Source organism: Panthera onca, chromosome B1 (genome assembly GCF_046562875.1).
Source record: "Panthera onca isolate mPanOnc1 chromosome B1, mPanOnc1 haplotype 2, whole genome shotgun sequence".
NCBI lineage: Eukaryota > Metazoa > Chordata > Mammalia > Carnivora > Felidae > Panthera > Panthera onca.
In genome coordinates, this window is record NC_138342.1 from 136132947 (window position 1) to 136153221 (window position 20275).

General features: G+C 38.8%; 1 protein-coding gene across 3 annotated transcripts in view; it reads left to right on the top strand.

Moving 5' to 3' along the window:
- The first annotated feature begins 563 nt into the window (after positions 1–563).
- Positions 564–20275, top strand: part of RAPGEF2 (Rap guanine nucleotide exchange factor 2) — a 254465-nt gene continuing 234753 nt past the window's right edge. For all 3 annotated transcript variants that reach the window (XM_060653863.3, XM_060653864.3, XM_060653869.3), the window contains exon 1: positions 564–1344. In XM_060653863.3, coding sequence (XP_060509846.3) covers positions 1276–1344 — 69 coding nt within the window. In that variant the 5' untranslated portion in view covers positions 564–1275. The remainder of the gene's footprint in view (positions 1345–20275) is intronic.

The window sequence follows — 20275 nt, forward strand, 5'->3', positions numbered from 1 at the left end:
CGAGCGCGACGGGGACGCCCCGCCCCCCGATGATGCGGCGCCAGCCGACTCGCCTCCGCCTTGTCACTCACTCCTCACCATGGTTGCAGCACAAAGCAACAAGCCCCGGAGGCCGCTTCCTCCCTGAGGAGCGGCTCCGGCGGCCGGAGAAGGCGCAGGAGGAGGAAGAGGCGGAGGAAGCGGAGGGGGAGTCGCCGCTTCCCAAATACTCTCTCCGAGGGGGCTGTGCGCGGCTCTCGGCTCCTGGCCCTCCGCCCTCGGACGCCCGCCGCCGGGAGTCCGGACCTGGGCTGCCCGAGGCCCCCTCTTCCCCCTCCCCCGCCCCGCGCAGACCGGGAACAAAGTTGCCGAGAGCGACTGGGCCGGAGGTCTGCAGCCCCGGCCGGGTGCTCTGGCCGCGGCGGCGCCGGCGCCGGGGCAGCTCCGCTCCGGGCGCGCTGATGGGGGGAGGCGGTGGCGGCGGAGCCCACGGCGGCGGCCCGAGCAGCAGAGGCGGCGGCGGCGGCGGCGGCGGGGCGGCCCGAGGGGATGCAGCAGCAGTCGGGAGGGACGGCCGAGCCCAATAGACGGAGACTAGGAGCGGTGGCGGCGGCGATCGGGCTTCGCAGCGCCCGGACCTGAGCCAGTCGTCCCGACGGCGGCTGCGGCGCCCAAGTGCCGGAGGACTGGGGACGCGGGAGATCCGAGTGCTTCGTGGAGACTCCCGGGCGGCGGCGTGAGCCCCTGAGAGGAGGGGGCGACCCTCCGCGCCGGAGGGGAGAGGAGGCCCCGTCTGCCTGCAGCCTTCCCCTTCTTTACTGTCGCTTGTACCTCCCTAAAAATAACTCAGGCCCGCCGGGGCCAGGAGGAGACGCCACTGTCCCCGGAGTGGAGCCGGGGGAGGCGTGTCGAGCCAGGCCCGGAGGGAGCCGGGCGCGCCAGGAAGCCTTTCCCGGCTGAGCGGCGAGGAAGAAGAGGAGGAGGAAGGGGAGTTCCCGGTCGCGGAGCGCCCGCAGGGACCCTCCGGGCCGCGGGGCTCGGGAGCTGCGCGCTGCCCGCCCCCTTCGCGCGGCCTCGCTCTCCCGCCGGGTCTCCTGAGCGCCTGTCCCGCGCTCCGGGCCGCCGGGCCCAGCGGAGCCGCCCCCCCGTAGGCCCCGCCGCCGCCGCGGTTTGGCTTATTAGCCGCCGGCGGGCGGGCAGGCGGGCGGAGCGCGCAGGGCGGAGGCAGCGGCTGCGCTGGGCCGGGAGGAGGCCGACGAGGGTGCGGAGCGGCCCCGGCCGGGCCCACGGGGGGAGATGGCGTCCTACGTGGATAACAGCTTCCGCCAAGCGGTGATGAAGAACCCCGCCGAGAGGACCCCCCAGGTGAGACTCGCCGGGACTTGGCTGGATTTGTGCCTCGCAGGCTGCGCCCTTACCCGTTCCAGTTTCCCCTTCCTGACACGGTTGGCCCCGCGCACCCCACTTCTCGCATTAGGACCCCTAACTTCCCATGGCATTTCATCGCTGTATCTTTTCCCCTGGTCGTCCTGGGTTTATTTTTCCCTCTCCTCGATATTCTCCTTTTCTCTGCCCTCCCCATTACTGACCTTCCCCCTACGTTTGCTAGGCGGAGGAGGGAATTCTCCAATTAGCTTCTCCTCTTCCCAGTGGTACACTAGGGCTTCTGAGTCTCGGGGGGGAGGGGGGGACTCACCTCCCCGTGGCCAGCTACTCCCGCCGCCCTGGCTGCAGGCCCCTTTCCTTCCCAGGCATGTGGCCCCCTTTACCTTTAGAGTTCTGTGGTGTTTGGAAAGGTATAGGAAGGAAACTTGTATGGCTCTGCGAAAGACTAATCCGTGTTGACCTTCTAAAGTAAAACATTGGGATGTTTGTGTATTTAGTATTTTGCTTCTTTGAAAAAGGGATGCTGCTTTCCAGTGCAGGGGAAGAAAAGTTGATTAGCTAGCTTAGTGCCTTTGGTTTAAATTGCGGGCATAACTGCAGAGCAGGCATATTCAGATACACCCCCGGAAAGGGCACCCTGCGGATTCTTTTGGTGTTGCACAACCTTGTCAGAATTAGATAAGTTTGTTAACCTTTATACGTTCATTTACCATCAGGCTTATTTTTCCTTTTTCTTTAAGTGGAGTTGTTGCTGATGGTGTCGGATTTGGTCGCTTCAAGTTGGACTAGAGAGGGGGAAATTGTATAAAAATGTGGTGGTTAGATTTTTTTTTTTTTTTTGCTTTTAGTTGCTGACTGGCTAATGACGCATATTCCTAAGCATTGGGATGGTAACTACAGGGGATCCTGCTGCCAACCCTCTTGTCAAATAAGCCCTCTGATCCTTGGGACTATCAGACATTTAGGATCTGATGCCTGAAAGAATTGCTTCGCTGGTTAGGTGTTGGACGCCATCTGTTCATACCCAAATGCTCTCCTTCTCTGATGTTGATTATTATTATTTAATGTGGGGAGAACAGAATAAAATAGAATCTTTCACTGGCTGCCATTGGACAAGGCCCAAGAATGGCACCTGGTACCGTTTCTGATTTTTCATTTTTCCTGATGGAGCCATCACATCTGGGGGATCATAGATCACACATATTTACTAAAAGAGTGGAAGATGTGTGATAATTTTACGAGAATATTCATTTCACTGTGTCTCTGGAAAGTTCCAATTCTAAAGGATTATTTTATCAAGACCAAGCAGTGTCCTGCTTTGATCTTGTCCCTCCCTGGGTGTTGCACTGCCTCCCATGTGCCTTCCTCTACTGTTTGTTTTAAAATTGTCAATTGAATCAGTCTTCTGCATGTGAAAATGCATGTTGTGTGATGGAAAAGCAAATTTCAGTGAGATATGTCAACTCCTTTCAGTGTTTGAAGTGCCAAATGAAATCATACAAGTTGAGAATATTACAACCCAGCAAGGCAAGTTGAGAATATTAGAACCTAGAAAGGCGGGTCAGAAAATGTCATAGGCCTTTAGTGGAAATTAGAAGGTGGGGGGTGGGGAGAGTTGTGCCTTTAGTTGATTAATTAGAATAGCAATGACTTAAAACCTATCAGTTGGGGCGGGAGGGGGGGCACCAAAGAAGACTGGAAGAGACAAAACCTCCACTGTGAAAGCATGTGGATTGTGCCAAATAAATGAACTGTTAAACTTTCCTCTTCTTGTGCCAGTTGTGTAGAATAGAGTAAAAACTGACCTAGCATAGAACTTGGCCTGATTCAGAAGTGGGCCAGTTACTACTAACACTGCAAGATGAAAGCTTCATTGATAATCTGAAAGCACATTTCCCTCCACCAAACCTTCATAGGAAAAATAAACACAGAGAAAGCTATCAAACATTTTGAACATTGTTAAGTATCAGCCGTATTAACTTTGATGTTCATTTGGTTATTACTAACACAAACGTCATGTTTGCTTATTATTGTGTTAAAGAAAGTAGCTTGAAATGTGAATGTTTTCCCATCCTTACCTGGCTTGTCAAAAATAATCTTGTAAAAGTTTGATATGTGCTCAAAAGTAAAAAAGATGTTTTGGTAGAAGGTGCTTTTTGTATTGAGTGCTTTGTTAAGGACCGGAAGTTATTTTGTACTATTTTCTCATTCATGCTTGAGAGTTAGACTTTTGTAATATGAAGAAAACAAATGTATTAAATAAACTTGGTATCATGAAAAGAAGGATGTGAATTAGGAAAGTTTTGCTGTCATGCTTCCTTCTGTTTTTCGGGATAGACTTGATAAAGGAGTTCATATGATTTCTCATTACAGGCAAAAGGAAGATGCTATAAAAGAATAGAGGAAATACATAATTTTTTTGTTGTTAAATTCAGGTTTTTTTTTGTTTTGTTTTAAACCCCACTATCCCAGTTTCTCTCTCAAACTCTTGAAGGCATAGCTTTGTATTTGGGTCAATCAGTTGCCTACAAGTTAATAGTGATGTTACTAACGTAACCTAAGATGTTAACTAGAAGAGAATTTGGGGGTGGGGAGAGTCCCAGTATAAACATAGAGACTGCAAATTAGGGAGCTTTTCATGCACACCTGAAAAATAGGAACCTATTTAGCCACATCATTAGAGAGGCAGAATGGTAAGGTGAAAAAAAAAGAAAAGCCACCTGAATTTTTAGCCAAATCATGCATAGATTTAAGAGGCTGTCACTCTTTCATCTGATATTCTGAGAGGATGAAAAAATCTTTGATCCAGTGTGTGTCCCACATTATGTGTCTGGAAACCTGGCTAAATTTTAGTCAATGGGGCACTGTATTCTAAATAACCCCTTGAAAATAATGTACACTAAATGTTCTATTGATATTTTTCAGGGCACCTCTGTTGAAAAACAGGACTCTTAAGTAATTGCTTTATTAAACTATTTGGGTTTATGCTTTAATCATTTAAATGAGAAGCTTGGTCACCAAAGCAATTTAGTAAAGTAAAAGATGTAAATAAATTGCAAGCAGCTTTATCCCCCAAGGCTTTAAACAATAAAATGCTTTTTCTAAACCATTTTATTAACTTGTTGAGTTCAGACCCTTTGTAGTTGCTTCTGTAGTGTTTATATGCATGTTTTTAGTTTTTCAGGTGAAACATCTATTGCCTTACTGTTTTCTTTCAAGATCTAATTTAGTGTGTTTTTAGGTAGTTATAAAAGTAATTTTTTAAAATGGTATATGTAAAACAGCCACATCTCATTTCTTCCTAGTTAATAATATTACTTTGTCCTCACTATTGAAATTTTTTGGGCTCTTGCACCTTTCGATTTGATGTTAACTCATGAATTTTTCAGCTGAGAGTTCATAACAGTGTTAAGACTTAATTCTTTGCAAAGTCACTTAGTCATAATGAGAGGGCTGAAAAAATACCTTTTGCCCAGAGAACTTTAAGTTATGAGAATCTGCACAAAAGAATATCTCTGGTAAATATTTAACTTTTAAATCTAGTGGGAAGAATTGTGTTTATTACAGTTACATTTTCCATTTGAGGTTCTTTTTATCATTGTTTATGAGCAGTTTCATATTTTCATTTGATAACTTACACTTGGATTATATTTTAGCTCATTTCGGGGCTCTAGTAATAAATATTTGGTCCTTATGTAGTTTTTGTTCAAAAAACACAACTAAATGATTTTTGTGCAATTAAAAAAATTTTTTTTTAACGTTTACTTATTTTTGAGAGATAGAGACAGAGCACGAGTGGGGAAGGGGCAGAGAGAGAGGGAGACACAGAATCTGAAGCAGGCTCCAGGTCTGAGCTGTCAGCACAGAGCCCCAGGCGGGACTCCAACTCACAAATCGTGAGATCATGACCTGATCTGAAGTTAGATGCTTAACTGACTGAGCCACTCAGGTGCCCCGACTTTTGTGCAATTTTGAAAAGCATGTTTCACTAAGTAATGCGTGTTTGGCCATAAGCATTTACCTTTTCTAACAATGATATTTGAATTTGTAGGTTAAAAAATATACACATTTTTAACTGAAATACTAATTTCAGACTGTATTAGCATGTGACTTTGAATGGGTGAGTACTTAAATTTCTGGTAAAAATTAACATTCTTTTGTAATATTAGTAGAAACTTAGTTGCCTTCACATAAGCTTTTAAACATTTAGTAATTAACAGTTCCATAATTAGCTTTGCATATCTTGGCTGAGGTTCAAAATGAATGTCTCCAACTGCATTGCTGTATGTGGACTGGTTTAATGTAGTTCTTCTCAGACCTTGGGCTTTAACAGAACAGTTACAAAAAATAATGATAAAATAAAACTAAGAAAAGCAAGAGGACTACTCAGTTGCTAACTTGTTTCATTTTTTCCCTTCAAGAAAGGATGTAAAACAACAAAATAAGCCATAACCTTCTATTATCATTTTATTAAAGGTCTTGCCCTTTAATAAGAAAGGGAGGATACACTATCATTCCAAAGCTTAGTTCTTGAAATCAAAAATTCTTTGATTCATAAGAAAACTACCTATTTGTGGTTTTACGGTTTTTAATATTTCTGTGGGTGTGAAAACAACTTTAGGTGGATTTTGTGGGGAGTTAAATGATAACATGAGGTCTACCTTTGGTGATATTTGAAATTCAAGTCACATATAGTAACAGTGGGATATAAATTGACTATTTGAAGTAAGGATATAAAAACCTTTTAAAAACACAGACTGTGCTTCTTATTTGAAAACTTGTTTTTTAGTTACTTATTTTGTAGAATAAGTTTTATAGGTAAAGAAGAATTGTAATTACCTGAAGTAACTTTGATCTAGACTAGAAAGATAAGGAAATGTGGTGATAGTTCTTTGATATCTGAATTTTATGAGCCATTCCCTCTCCTCACCCTGTTTTTGGCACCAGACAATTCTCTCATCTGTAAATGAGGATAATAGCTTCCTGAGGTTGTTTTGTGGATTAAGTGAAAGAAAGTACACTTACTATTTAATGCAATATCTAATAGTAGTTATCATTATGGCACATTAAAAAAATTTTTTTTAATGTTTATTTTTGAGAGAGAGGTAGAGACAGAGCATGAGTGGGGAGGGACAGAGAGGGAGGGAGACACAGAGTCCAAAGCAGGCTCCAGGCTCTGAGCTGTCAGCACAGAGCCTGATGGGAGGCTCCAACTGTGAGATCATGACCTGAGCTGAAGTCGGAAGCTTAACCAACTGAGCCACTCAGGCGCCCCTCATCGTAGAACATTTTAATGAAATACTTTTTACCAGACCTTAGGAATTCAAAGATGAGATGAGACATCTGTCCCTCAGGTAACTCACCAGTGTATTGTATCTTTTAAGTAGGATGTGATTCATCAGTGCCGTAGCAGATGTCCTATGCCAAAACTGAAGAGGCTGTGGGCTCTCTGGATGAGATGTCCTGTGCTAACACTGAAGAGGCTGTGAACTTTTTAGACAACCATGTAGTGAGTCTTAGGGTAGTAGGAATTTACCAGTCAGTGGACTAGGGGGCATGCAGGCTATTCCAGACTGACCTGCTGTCATACAAGTAGCACATGTGGTTGTAAGAAAATACGTGTAGGCCTTTGTTCCCTGTGCTTGGAGCCACGGGAGTGAATAGGAGGTGGGGAGTTATTTCACTGGAGTGTAGATGGTTGTGGTTGGAAGGAGAGGAGAGGAGACCAAGAATTTTGTTAAAGGCTGAGAGGTCTGTTCTTCAGGCTTGAGGTAGTTGGGAGCTTCATATACATGGTGGAGACAGAGTAGAATTATTGCAGTAGTAGGATTTGTTGGACAGGCTGGCTGAATGAATGTGTGCACATTATATCAGCTACTAATTGCATCAGATGATGTGCACATGATGCTAGCTACAGCCTAATCACGGCAAATGGTAATGATCAACATTTCCTAATTCATAGGAAAAATTTCTAAGTTGCTAAATTTTTTTTATTAATAAAATTTTTTTAACTTATACTTTTTTTCCCTTAAACTTTGATATCTTCTACATTTTGGAATCTAAAAAAAATTTTTTTGTTTATTTTATTTATTTTGAGAGAGAGAAAGAGAGCAAGTGAGGGAGGGGCACAGAGTGAGGGGGAGACAGAATCCCAAGCAGGCTCTGTGCTGTCAGGGCAGAGCTGACATGGTGCTCGAACCCACGAAGTGTGAGATGACCTGAGCCAAAGTCAAGAATCAGACGCTTAACCAACTGAGCCACCCAGGTGCCCCTCTACCTTCTGGAATCTAATGTAAAATATCTGATTTATCATATGCTGAATAGGTTAGTATTTCTTAATTTGTAATGATGTGATTTTTAAGCATTCTGTCCTTTGGAAGAGATTAATATCTCAATTTAAGAAGGAAAAACGGATTTATTTATATAAAAATGCACCATTGACTTATGATGGCACAAGGTAATGATTGTAGTAAGTGTTTGAGAACAGTTCCTTACTCCTCATACAATTTTTGTTTCAATAGGTTGATGTTGATAAGTTAGGTAGGAGAAGCCAGTTATAGTACATATTATTGCTCTTTTGTAGCATTGCCAGAGATTGAGTTAGTCAAAATATGTATAGTAGTTATAATGTCAGCCTTTGTGTGGAGAAAAACAAGCTGATTGCTACTTTATTTAGGCTGTTAGGATTTTATCTTTTCAGGAAAAAAAAATAAAATCGTCTGGTCTCACATGCTAATTAACCACTACTTTACTGAACTGATTACCTTATGTGTTTCTTGTACTCAGGTGTTTCCTTTTCTCCTTCAGTTTGTGAAAGGGTTACCTTTGTGGTCCTGGTGGGCTTAGTTTTTGTGGGGTGGGAAGTTTAGTTCTTGCATTTTAAATTGTCTTGGCTCCACAATTTCTGTGCTTTCACATCCTTAATCATAAAAAGTGTTTTGGAGGAGTTGGCATTTGTGACTTGAAGGGGAACTTTGTTTCGTCATTGGAACCAAACCCTCTTTTTCCTTGCTGTAGTTTCTCATTGCTTGTCTTTTTGCAAGTTGAATATCATAAATTGTGGGTGTTTAGGATTTCTCAAATACCTTAATATGAGCTAAATGAATTGAGATAAAAATGTATATTTTGATCCTATTAACAGTTGGTAGTTTAGTTGACAAACCAACACTCACCATAATAATTGGCCCTTAGCACTTTCCTGTTCTTCTCTAGCTCATGGTATTTGCTGCCACCCAACATAAAAGCTACTAAGAAGAGATGAAACCCTAAAGAAGAATTAGCCACTAGCTGGTTATTCTGAAGAGACCTGGTAGTAACTTTCTGAGAAGCTACCTAGCAATCAGTGGATCTGAAGGGTTGAGGCACACTGATGATTATCTGATTGCTCCTGAGTATTCACTCAAGTAAAAACTCATTATCTTTTTTTTTAAACTTGGTAGTTTCAGATAATTGATTCACATGTAGTTGTAAGAAATGCAGAGATCATGTGAACCCTTTACCCAATTTTCCCCATTAACAGCCTTTTGTGCAACTAGAATATCACAACCAAGATATTGGCATTCGTACAGTCTAGATACAGAACAATCCATCACCATGAGAATTCCTCCTGTTGCCCTTGTGTAGACACAATCATTCCCTGACCCTGCCTCTGTCAAGGACTAATCTGTTCTCCATTGGTAAAATTTTGTCATTTCAAAAGTGTTAAATACATGGAATCATACAATATTTGACCTTTGGGATTGGCTTTTTTTCACTCAGCATAATGAAAGCTTATTACCTTTTGGCTAAAATGAATTTCTACTATTGTCATTGAGTGGTTTGAGTTGTGTTCCTGAAATACCAAGGGAGTGGGAGTTAAAGTGGATTTAAATAGTGACAATGATGAGAAAATTCCATGTTAATATGTATAAAATAATAACCAAAGATTATAAGGTCTTGAATGAGCAAGAGTTATGATGGTATAACACATTGGGATATTTCAATACATATAATTTCTTTCCATAAAATTTTTTTTTGGGGGGTCATAATGGAAGTGGTAAATCTAACCATAGCTATCAATGATCCCTCATTAAACAAAACAACAAACCCTTGATCATCCCTAACTGAAGTGACATTTTTACAATTCAGAAGAAAGTCTAATGAATGTGTTTACAAAGGAGTCCCAGTGGTCAGTTTGAACAACAAAACAGAGTTATAACTTCTGAGGGAAAAATATCCATGAGCTCATACCAATATAAGTAAATAATTGAATAAATAGATAAGTGGGGGAGAAGAGATTGCTCTTTGTTACTGTAGAATTCCAATTAAAAAAAGTATTCAGAAAGAATGATGGAAATAGAAAATCACAAGTAGACAAACGTCATAATAATTGTTGTAAGCAAGAATCCTCAGTTGATGTCAAAATTAGTGGGTGAAAATATGATGAGAGATATATATTGGATATCGTCAGAATATTTGCATAGTCTCAAATTATCTCCCCAAGATTAATTAATTAAAAGAGGAAATCAGGGGCTTCTGGGTGGCTCAGTCAGTTAAGCGTTCGACTTCGGCTCAAGTCATAATCTCATGGTTTGTGGGTTCAAGCCCTGCGTCAGGCTCTGTGCTGACAGCTCAGAGCCTGGAGCCTCCTTTGGATTCTGTGTCTCCCTCTCTCTCTGCTTCTGTCCCCCTCACGCTCTGTGTCTCTCACTGTCTCTCAAAAATAAGTAAACATTAAAAAAATTAAAAAAACCCAAAAAACAAAAGGAGAAATCAGTGCTTTTATAGTGAGGAAAACTGGTAGACACTAAGTGAACCAGGTTAATCAAAGTTATATCACCAGTGCGAAGTAACAAAACTCAACTGAGTAAATCTAAGGATCTAATTGGCTTTATTGAATGGTTCTTGAACCAGGCAGCATCCCATCTAGCAAACAGGAAGGAGCTCCCAGAAGATGTAGAAAATAGAAGGGAGAAGGGATAATGAAAGCAGATTACTTCATCTTCCTCTGGAGGATGGAAAGGATCTATGTGGCAAGCTACCTCACTGGTGTTGACCAGTTAAGACTAATTATTAAGTCTTGGTTTGGTTACGTGGGTTTAGTGCAAGTGACTCCACTTTGGGCCTGTTGTTTCTTTTTAACCCCAGTAATAATAAGGCATATCATCCAACCTTATGCTACATTGAGAAGGGTACATTTGTGATAGTATTCTTACTAAAGTATTGTTACTTCAACCTAAATGTCAGAAAATATCAGGCAAACTCAAATTTTAGGACATTCTACAAAGTAACTGTGTAGTGCTCAAAAGCGTCTAGAAATGCTGAAGAATTGTTACGGATTGAGTCTAAGGAAATGTGATAACTAAATGAGTTGTGAGATTCTGGATTAGATTCTGGACCAGAAAAAAAAAAAAAAAAAAAGGTACTAGGAAAGTTGGTGACATTTTATCAGTTAGATAATTTTACTATGGTTATTTTATTTGTTAAATTATGGGAAGCTAGATGAACACATAGGATCTCTGAACTGTTTTTTTGTCTGACTTTTTTATTCTAAAGTTATTTCAAAATTAAGTTAAAAAAAGGCATAGCTTTTGGAGTTTTATTGTGACTCTGATAAGGGGCCTCAAATTAAGATACTTTGAAAAATCATCTTTTTCCTGATTAATGACTTAATCTTATTGAAGAGCCTAGTCCTTTCTAGCTAAATATTTTGTATGCTTTGGACCATTAATGGTGGGGGTGAAGCAATATATTAGTTGGAAGAAATTTAAAGTGCACATACACACTAACGGAGAAGTGGACAAGAAGAGCTGAAATAAGTTTTTAACTGTTCACCTTTATTCCTATCTGAATCTTGTAGATATTCACAAAATGCCATATATTTTACCAGTTTTGAATGTTTCATAATCCTGAATTTTAGTGAATTTGTACATTTGGTATAAGAAAAAACGTAGGAAATAAAATATTCCATGTACATTAAGTACAATAGAAAAGAAATTGTGGTAGTAGCTTAAGGAAATGAGTCTAGGTGAAATTAAGGTTGTAGATTCTCTCCTTTCTCTTTTCCTTTCCTGTGAATGTAAAAATTATCTAAATTATTACTTTTGGTGGGTGTGGGGGGTGGAGGGAAGGAAGAGGCAAGGGTGTGTTTAAGATGGTCAGAGGCACTATTACTACTCTGGAGGTGATAATACTATCTAAGCTGAATGTGGTCTGTACCTTCAGTACTTTTTAGGACTTTTTGTATTAGAATAAAAAAAAGGAATTTCTTTTAAATCAGTTCAAAGTAGAAATATCTTTACAAAAAAAATTTTTTTATTCATATGTACACCTTTGTATTTCAGTTATAAAGCCACCTTCTGCCATCCATCCCCTTTCCCAGCCCTCTTCTCCTTCAATTAGCCACTTACTTTTCCTATTTATTGTGGTAAATACTGGAGAATGCATGCTGTATTTGTATATTAAGTACTTTTTTTTTCTTCTGGAAAAAAAACTGGCACTGGAAGATTGGATTAAAAATATGGCACCTAATATTTGAGATAACTACAAATAAATTATAAGTCTGAAATTATTTACTATTTTTAATTATAAAGATATAAACCACTTAGTTTCTGTATTTTAAGAGTTTTTATGTTTGATGTTTTCAGTAATAAGTTACATTGGAGGGCACAAGTGAAAAAGAAAAGAGTTGACTGGGCTTTAAAGTAACTAAAGTCTTCAAAATAAAAAATGTGAAAATATGTAGGTGTAGGCTAAACCTATTTATTTTAACATTCATTGAGTTCTGTATATATAACTGTATTATTCAAGCTACGATATGTTATGCAGTCTTGCAAACTCTTGTTTCTTTTAAGCTCACTCAAATTTATTAGAAAATACGTGGTGAAGTTAGAAATATTTGGCCATCTCAGTTATATTACTTATTGTATTAAGAAACTGCTTCATCAAATGTATACATTTCCAAACAACCAGAGAGGAGTTTTAAAAAGTTAAGAGTTTAAAATAATGAAATGCAGTAGCATAAAAAGCCAAGAATTGAGGTAAGGAGAATTTGACTGCCTTTCAGTTTTGTTCCTAATCTCCATTCATGTAGAGCTGGAAGAAATTGAGGAGCAAACTTGAGGGGGCAAATTTCATCTGCATACCTGTCCCTTGTCTTTCTATTTAGGAGACCACAAACTTCTTTTAGAGGCAGACAATGTAGGACCCAAAAGTTCGTTCCAGCATGAATCTCCAAATCCAATGATTGGGATGAATGGGAATTCCTATCTTGATTCCATTTTCTTTGGTATGGTTTAAATCTATATCACACAGAGAAAACTCTGTGTGGGAGGTAACATGGTAAAGTCATTTTTCTTTAGAAGTCCTTGTTCCCACTTTATGTATTCTGGGCTGGCTATTTTCCTTTGTACTTATACACTTATGCATTTATATCTGTAACTGTATTCACAGAATAGTTGTTCTGAGTTCAGTTAGTGTTATTTCCTTCATGTGACCTAGTCCTTATGTATGATCTTGGATTTTGATGTCAAACTCCTTTGTGGTCTGGGGCTGGTTACCTAACTTTAATGGGTTTCAGACCTTTGGATTTAATGGACTATTAAAATTTCATAAAACACTGGGGCACTGACATTGATTTGTCACTTATTTTGCCAGCTAAGCATGTTAAAATGAATGTAAACTTGTTCTCCACTATTCCTATTTCATAAAAGAAAGGACATTTTGATATAAAAATAGAAAATCACAGAATAAATTAATTTAGCTTTGTTTTATTATGTTACGGTTTTGTCAAGGATTGATGAAAGTTTTACCTTCATCAAGGATTGATGGGTGTGTATGGTAATATTACCTCATATTGTGAAGATTAAATGTGTTCATGTATATTAAAGTTCTTTGACAGTCTCTGGCATAAATAATTTAATGAATAGTTAATAGTTAACAGTATAATACTTTAATGTTTGTTATTAATATTATTTTTCAATTAATTGGTATTCATTTACAATCCGATCTTTTCCCCTCAGATAATCTTTCTTTTTTTTTTCTTAATGTTTATTTATTATTGACAGAGAGAGGGAGTGTGCGCAAGCGAGGGAGGGGCAGAGAGAGAAGGAGACAGAGGATTTGAAGCAGGCTCTGCACTCAATGCAGAGCCCGATGCAGGGCTCGAACCCACAAACCCTGAGACCATGACCTGAGCTGAAGTCGGATGCTTAACTGACTGAACCATCCAGGCGCCCCTCCCTTACATAATTTTTCATCATTAGTGTGCCTTATAGCTAATTCACCAAAGTGATTTGTTAGATGAGTCAATTTCATAGGCTTGATTCATAGCATAAATTGTGTTTGGATTGCATCAGTCTACAGGTAACCAAAAACTATACACATAGGCTTAGTTATGGTCTTATTTTTCTCACACAACAAGAAATCTAAAGGTAGGTAGTGTAGGATTGGTCTAGATGCTCAGAGATGTCATTAAGGAAACTAGCTCAGTCTCCTACCAAATCCTACTCAGTGATTTTGGTTTTAGTCACAAGATGACAGCTGCCCCACCAAGCAGAAGAGAAGGGAGAATGTTTTCTTGGTAAGAGCTCATCTTTTATTTGGAAGGAAAGCCCTTTCAAGGTACTTATCATTGGCCAGAGCTGTGTCACATGCCTACTACTAGTAGCAAAGGAGGCTGGGAATTCAAGTATTTTTGCTTTCAAGCCTCCATATTACAGAAAGGCAGGAAAGAAAGAGATTAAGATGAATGAGTGCTGTGAGCTGATAGTATTTGTCCAACTTACTTTGTGTAGGAAACATGATTGTAATAAGTTTATGCAGTAATTCTCTGGAGATCTCTTTGAAAATCTTACTGGATTATACAGCTACATTATTATAGTTACAGTTATGGAATCATACCGATATTTAACTGCTTGGTTCACTTATTAGGTATATGGTTATTTTTCTGAACTGCAATCTCTTATTTGAAAATAGAGATAAAAAATACCAGTGGGGTGAACCTTATATGTAAATATAAATACATAAAGTTTTTGATATTTATTGAATATCAATGCCACTTTTAAATGTAATCATTTCTATGTGGTAACTGTTGATTTACACATTGATTTAAAGTTATGGGGCGCCTGGGTGGCTCAGTCGGTTGAGCGTCCGACTTCAGCTCAGGTCACGATCTCGCGGTCCGCGAGTTCGAGCCCCACGTCGGACTCTGGGCTGATGGCTCGGAGCCTGGAGCCTGCTTCCGATTCTGTGTCTCCCTCTCTCTCTGCCCCTCCCCCGTTCATGCTGTGTCTCTCTCTGTCTCAAAAATAAATAAACGTTAAAAAAAAAAATTTAAAGTTAAATGTAGGCTTACATTTCTCTTTTTTTTTTAGTGTTTATTTTAGAGAGAGAGAGAGAGAGAGAGTGAGTGAGGGAGAGACAGAGAGGGAACAGAGGATCCAGAGGCTCTGTGCTGTCAGCGGAGAGCCTGATGTGGGGCTCGAACTCACGAACTGTGAGATCATGACCTGAATCAAAGTCAGATGCTTAACCAACTGAGCCATCCAGGCACCTCTAGGCTTATATTTCTAAATTAGTTACTCTTGTTTCAAATTTACTCCATTTTTAAAATTTCAGAAATTTTCATTTTTTAATGTGCTCCATTTGTGTGTCTTATATTACTACATGTAGTAATACTTTGTTATTTTTCTGTGACTTTAAGGCTACAGTTGTCATTACTCCCAGAAGTTGAGTCATCACTTTATACATACATATACATTTGTATACAAAACATTTGTAAAAGATAGCTGTTTAGTTTTCTGTACTTTGTTGAGTCCATACGTCTGTCATAAACATGTCTTTAAGAAAAATGGTTTGACATTGAATGTTACACAAGACTAGTTTTGACACTAAAACTTTAAGTATGCAAGGTGTCCTTCCTTAGTGCAATTGTGTTTAGTTATGGGCTTTTTATGGTAGCATTCAAGATTTATATAGATAAATGGTGCTTATGTGTAGTGAGGTCAGTTAAACAATTTGCTGTCAGGAGCTAATGACTAGAAATGTTATTGGAAAGAGTCGTGGTTATTTGTCATTTAAAAATAGTGTGTGTTTTCATAAGTTACTTGTTTGAGGTGGGTGAGGTAGAGTGTAATGTCTGAAATTGGAGTCTGAGTTAGGACCCTGATTTCATTTAAACTGGATTAGCTTGCACTGTATCTATCAACCTCACTAGAGAGCTTACTGGTCAGGGACTTAACTATCCATCTTTCAAGCTCAGGACTTGGCATACCCCTTGGTGCAGAATTGGAGCTAATAAATATTTAATGATTTGATCTTTCTTTCCTGAGAGTTTGAGATACAGGGGGAAAAGTAATTAAATTCTTCCATATTAATAACAAGTTGAATAAGAGCTTGAAAAGGAGAAATAATTTTTGGTTCAGTTTCTGTAACACGTAAGTCCTCCTTTTTTATAGCAACATGTCCTTTGTGGGACAAAGTTATTTTTATTGAGTATCAGGCAGTTGCCTCCCTGTGAGACATCACTTGGTGTTAATATTTTAAACTGTCATTTGCATGGTGTTTTCATTGGCATTTAACAGAGAGTATAAGTTTTTTCTCTGGGTTCCTGGGACACTTTGTCCTATTATGCAAATTTATTACTTTGAGATTTTTGATTATTGTCAGGAACAGTAATTTAAATTAATGACAGACCCAAGTTACAAAATTAAATTCAGTTCTAGTATCTAGGGCTAATTTTCTGACTGTTACTAAGTAGAGATTCTAGCCTTGACCTATTTTAATAGATAAGACCATTTTTTAATTGTAGAATGACTTATATGCTAATATATTAACTTAAGAGGTGGTGTTAGGAATAGATTAAATATACTCTATTGAAATCTTACTCAACTTACTGATTACATATAAAACTCTAAGAAAAAGTAAGCTGTAATAAAATTTATTCTAAGTAAACTTGTTGTAGATTTTTAGCAAGAGACATTACTTAAATACATAGAGGAGTATTTAACTTTCACTTCACTGTCTTTAGCTTTTCACCAGTACTTTATTTTTAATTTTGACATGTAACTTCTTCATGGAAGATGATGTGATTTCTGGAGTATCTGGAATGATTCCTAATCCTTAGAATGATTCCCTTACCTTCTGATGATGCCTAAAGTGACAATGAGAGAGAGAGAGAGAGAGAGAGAGAGAGAGAGAGAGAGAGAGAGAAAGAAGTGTTAGGAAAACATATCAGTATTGGTTCTTGGTATTGAGTGGAACCTTAGATCATTGTCCCACAGACCTGTAGATGGGCCCTGGGAAGCTTCTGAGGGGCCTTTGCAGAGACCTGGAGATCTAGCCTAGCTTGCACACTTAAGTTTTTATTAGAAAAAGGAGATTCACTACTAAAAAAATGTTGAAAATCCCTGATCTAGTTTGGACTCCTGAATAGAGGAAATAAACAAGAGTAGTTCAGTGAATTTCTCCATGTCAACAGAGACAGAGCCAGCAAGCTCAAAAATTTAATCCTCTGCATCAGGGTGAGCAAACTATTGCCCTTGGACCAAATTCAACCCATAGCCTGTTTTTCTGTGTAAAGTTTTATTGGAACACAGCCATGCTCATTCTTTACATATTGTCTGTGGCTGTTTTCATGTTATAGAGGCTGAGTCAAGTAGCTGACAGAGACTATGTGGCCTGCAAAGCCTGAAGCATTTTACTGTCTGGCTCTTTACAGAAAAAGTTTGCCCTTTCCCTTAGACTTTCATCTATGTGAAAATGCAGATACTTTTGGAAGCGTGAGTGTGGGGTGATTATTCAGTACTGCTATCAGTTAAACCTCTGAGAAGTGGAAAGTTCCTTTTTAATATTTGATAGGGTGAGGAGTGGACCAAACTTTGCTATGAGAGTGTATTTTATAATTTTGAGGGGCTCTTTCTATTAATATAGCAATATCATCACCAAAATTTTGTCTTTATTTCTAATTAGATGCCTTAGATTTAAGTGTGTGTGTTTTGTCTGTCAAGTATTAGATGACCACAGAGTTCTTTAGGAGTTGTTTATAATGTAGTTCTGAGCAGATTCAATTAAATGATTAGGTTTCCTGAATGGTCTGCTCTACAGCTTAGAGAACTTCAGAGTGAAGAAGATGGGCTAGAAATATATATTGATTTGGTCAGAACATTAAGTCACCTGACCGTGATTTTTCTTTCTCATTTAGTATTATTGTAACTCAGCATTTGTTTATCTGTATAGTGATTTTTAGGAAATGTCAGTAAATTGCTTGAACTCTTTAGTGATTACAGTTATGAATGTTACAGTTACTATTCCATAGTCTATTGTTAGTCAATATATTTTTTTTAAATTGTTTAAAAAATTTTTTAATGTTTTTATTTATTTTTGAGAGAGAGATCAAGAGAGAGAGAGGGAGAGAGAGAACAAGTGGGAGGAAGGCAGAGAGAAAGGGAGACACAGAATCCGAGGCAGGATCCAGCTGAGCTGTCAGCACACCCCGATGTGGGGCTTGAACCCACAGACTGTGAGATCATGACCTGAGCTGTAGTCAGATGCCCCTATTATTAGTCAATTTGTAAAATGAAAAACTTCAGGAACTTTTTGAAGAGTCACCCCCCATATTGTAAATTATTTTTCTTGGCACATGTCATATATTTTTAATTCTTGTTTATTTCAAGGTAAGATGACTTTATGGAAGTTTTGTTTTTTGTTTAACGAAAACAAATTTTTTACCATAGAAATAAATGCTGTACTTTAATGAATGAAGTTGATGGAAATGAAGGAAATGAAATGAAACATTGATTTTCAGGTCTGTTAATCCATGAGCTTTGTGTTCTATTTCTTAAACACCTTTATAAATAAATAAATTTATGTTAGACCTTTATTTTGCCGACTACACCCGTAAAAACTTAGGAACCATTCCAGTTGAGTACTTAGAAAGTTAACTGCTTGAGAGGTAAATTTACTCACTGATTCTTAGCGAGGTTATTTTCTGTTTGTGATGGAACATTTAATTACACGTTTCACTTTTGTTATACTGAAAGTGTTAATTCCTTTATATTTTGCATATACTGTATAAGAAATATCTTGCTGACTGCCTTAGTGGTTACAAAAATGTGTGTTTCGCTGCCTTCTGGTTGGCTTACGGGCTTGAAGGATTGAATCATGCTAGGTTAAGAATTTCTAGTGTGTTCCATTCGCGATGGGGAATCACTGGAGGCTTTTGAATCCAGGCAGTGAGTCAGGATAGTGCTTGAAGACAAACAATTCTGTAGTGTTAGGATGAATGAGAAAGTCATGGAGGACAGGAAAGGCATACCCTTCAACTAGACTGGTTGCCCTTGATCAGACATTATGTGGGGATGGATCTCCATCGGTTTGGAGTGAAACAGACCAACTTGGGAGAGGACGAGGGACCAACAGTGGCTCAGGACTATGCTAGAAATCAGTGACTGTATTATTTTATTTTTCGTGACTGTTCTGAATGATCAATTATGGTGTAAGAGCAAGATACATGACTGTTTTTGTATTTATATTAGGAGGATGTTAAGAGTAATGTCTTACTAATTTAGCACTGTGTGTTAACTATACTGAAATCAAAATCAAAACAAGACAATTAAAACAACTACAAAAAAGGAATAACATCTTACAGTCCATTGACTGTAGACTGTGGGGATAAAGTAAATGAGGAAGTTTGATTTGTCAGGAAAGCCAAAGAGGGGTTTGAAGAGCGGTAGGGGCATGGAATATGGGTTCTTATTTATTTTATCTTTTGTGTGTGTGTGTGTGTGTGTGTAGCATTAAACTCATTAAGTTTTTCTTTCCTGGATTGTCTCTTGGGTCCTCAGTGAGAACTTGCAGCTGGTTTTAGGGCTCGCTCAAGGATTCAGTATGTCTTCTATACCTGCAAGCCTGTAATCATTTTGTTGAAGAGGTATCTTTATGCAGAGGAGTGAAGAGGAGGGACTCCCCCCACCCTAGTTTCACTATTATTTAAAACAGCAAAAACGAAGCTTACTTTGTCAGTCTCATATTTTTTTCTTCCTACGTATAGCCACACAAGGACTAGGACTTTTAATCATTCTAATAAAGTATCTCTTGGTGATCTTTACAAATGGACTCTGAAAGGAGAAAAGAATTTATATTCCATAATAGTATTATTAGCATAACTTTATAAAATGTCTTAGAGACACTGGGTATAATATGTATTATTTTGTTTATCTGTTAGTGTTCACCCAATATGGTTTTTATGAGCCCTACAGTTTCACTCCTGGGAAGGATATATTTTTGTCTCAGTTTTGTCTAGGGGGTTTTGTCTAGGTTGTTTTCAGTTTTCCAGCCTAACTTTTTGGAAACTATGTCTGTGGTCTTTTCCTAGGTTTTTAAGAAATCTGGGGGAAATTTTCTTCCTGAATTTGTTGTTAAAAAGACAAAACAAAGTGAAATGATTGAATTCTTTAAGCCTGTCACATATGTCAGGCCCTGTACCTGGCTCATGCTGTGTGCTCCATTAAGAAACTTTGTGTCCTACTCAAAGATACCCTAATTTACATTTAATTTGCAGCCAAGAATTGTTTTTATGGCTGTTTTATCTTATTTTATTTTTATTTTTTCTTATTTTAAATAGCTGTAGTCATATTATCTAAACCTTGAAATTGGTTTAGAGATACAACTGTTTACTTTTTATTAAGTTGTTTACCTTTCTCTGTCTCTGCATCCAAACATAAACTAGCATGGGTTTATGATCTTTCCTCTTTGTAGTGTGCTATGGCATTGTCTTTAGTAGCTGTTAACTTCTTGGCAACTACACAAATAATTTTTAAATAATTAATATAGCTTGTACATCTATGGTAATAAATTACCTCAGTGTGTATAAAGAAAAGAGGCTATTCCTGTGGGATATGGGGGGTTATAAGTGAAATTACTTAGTTGAGAG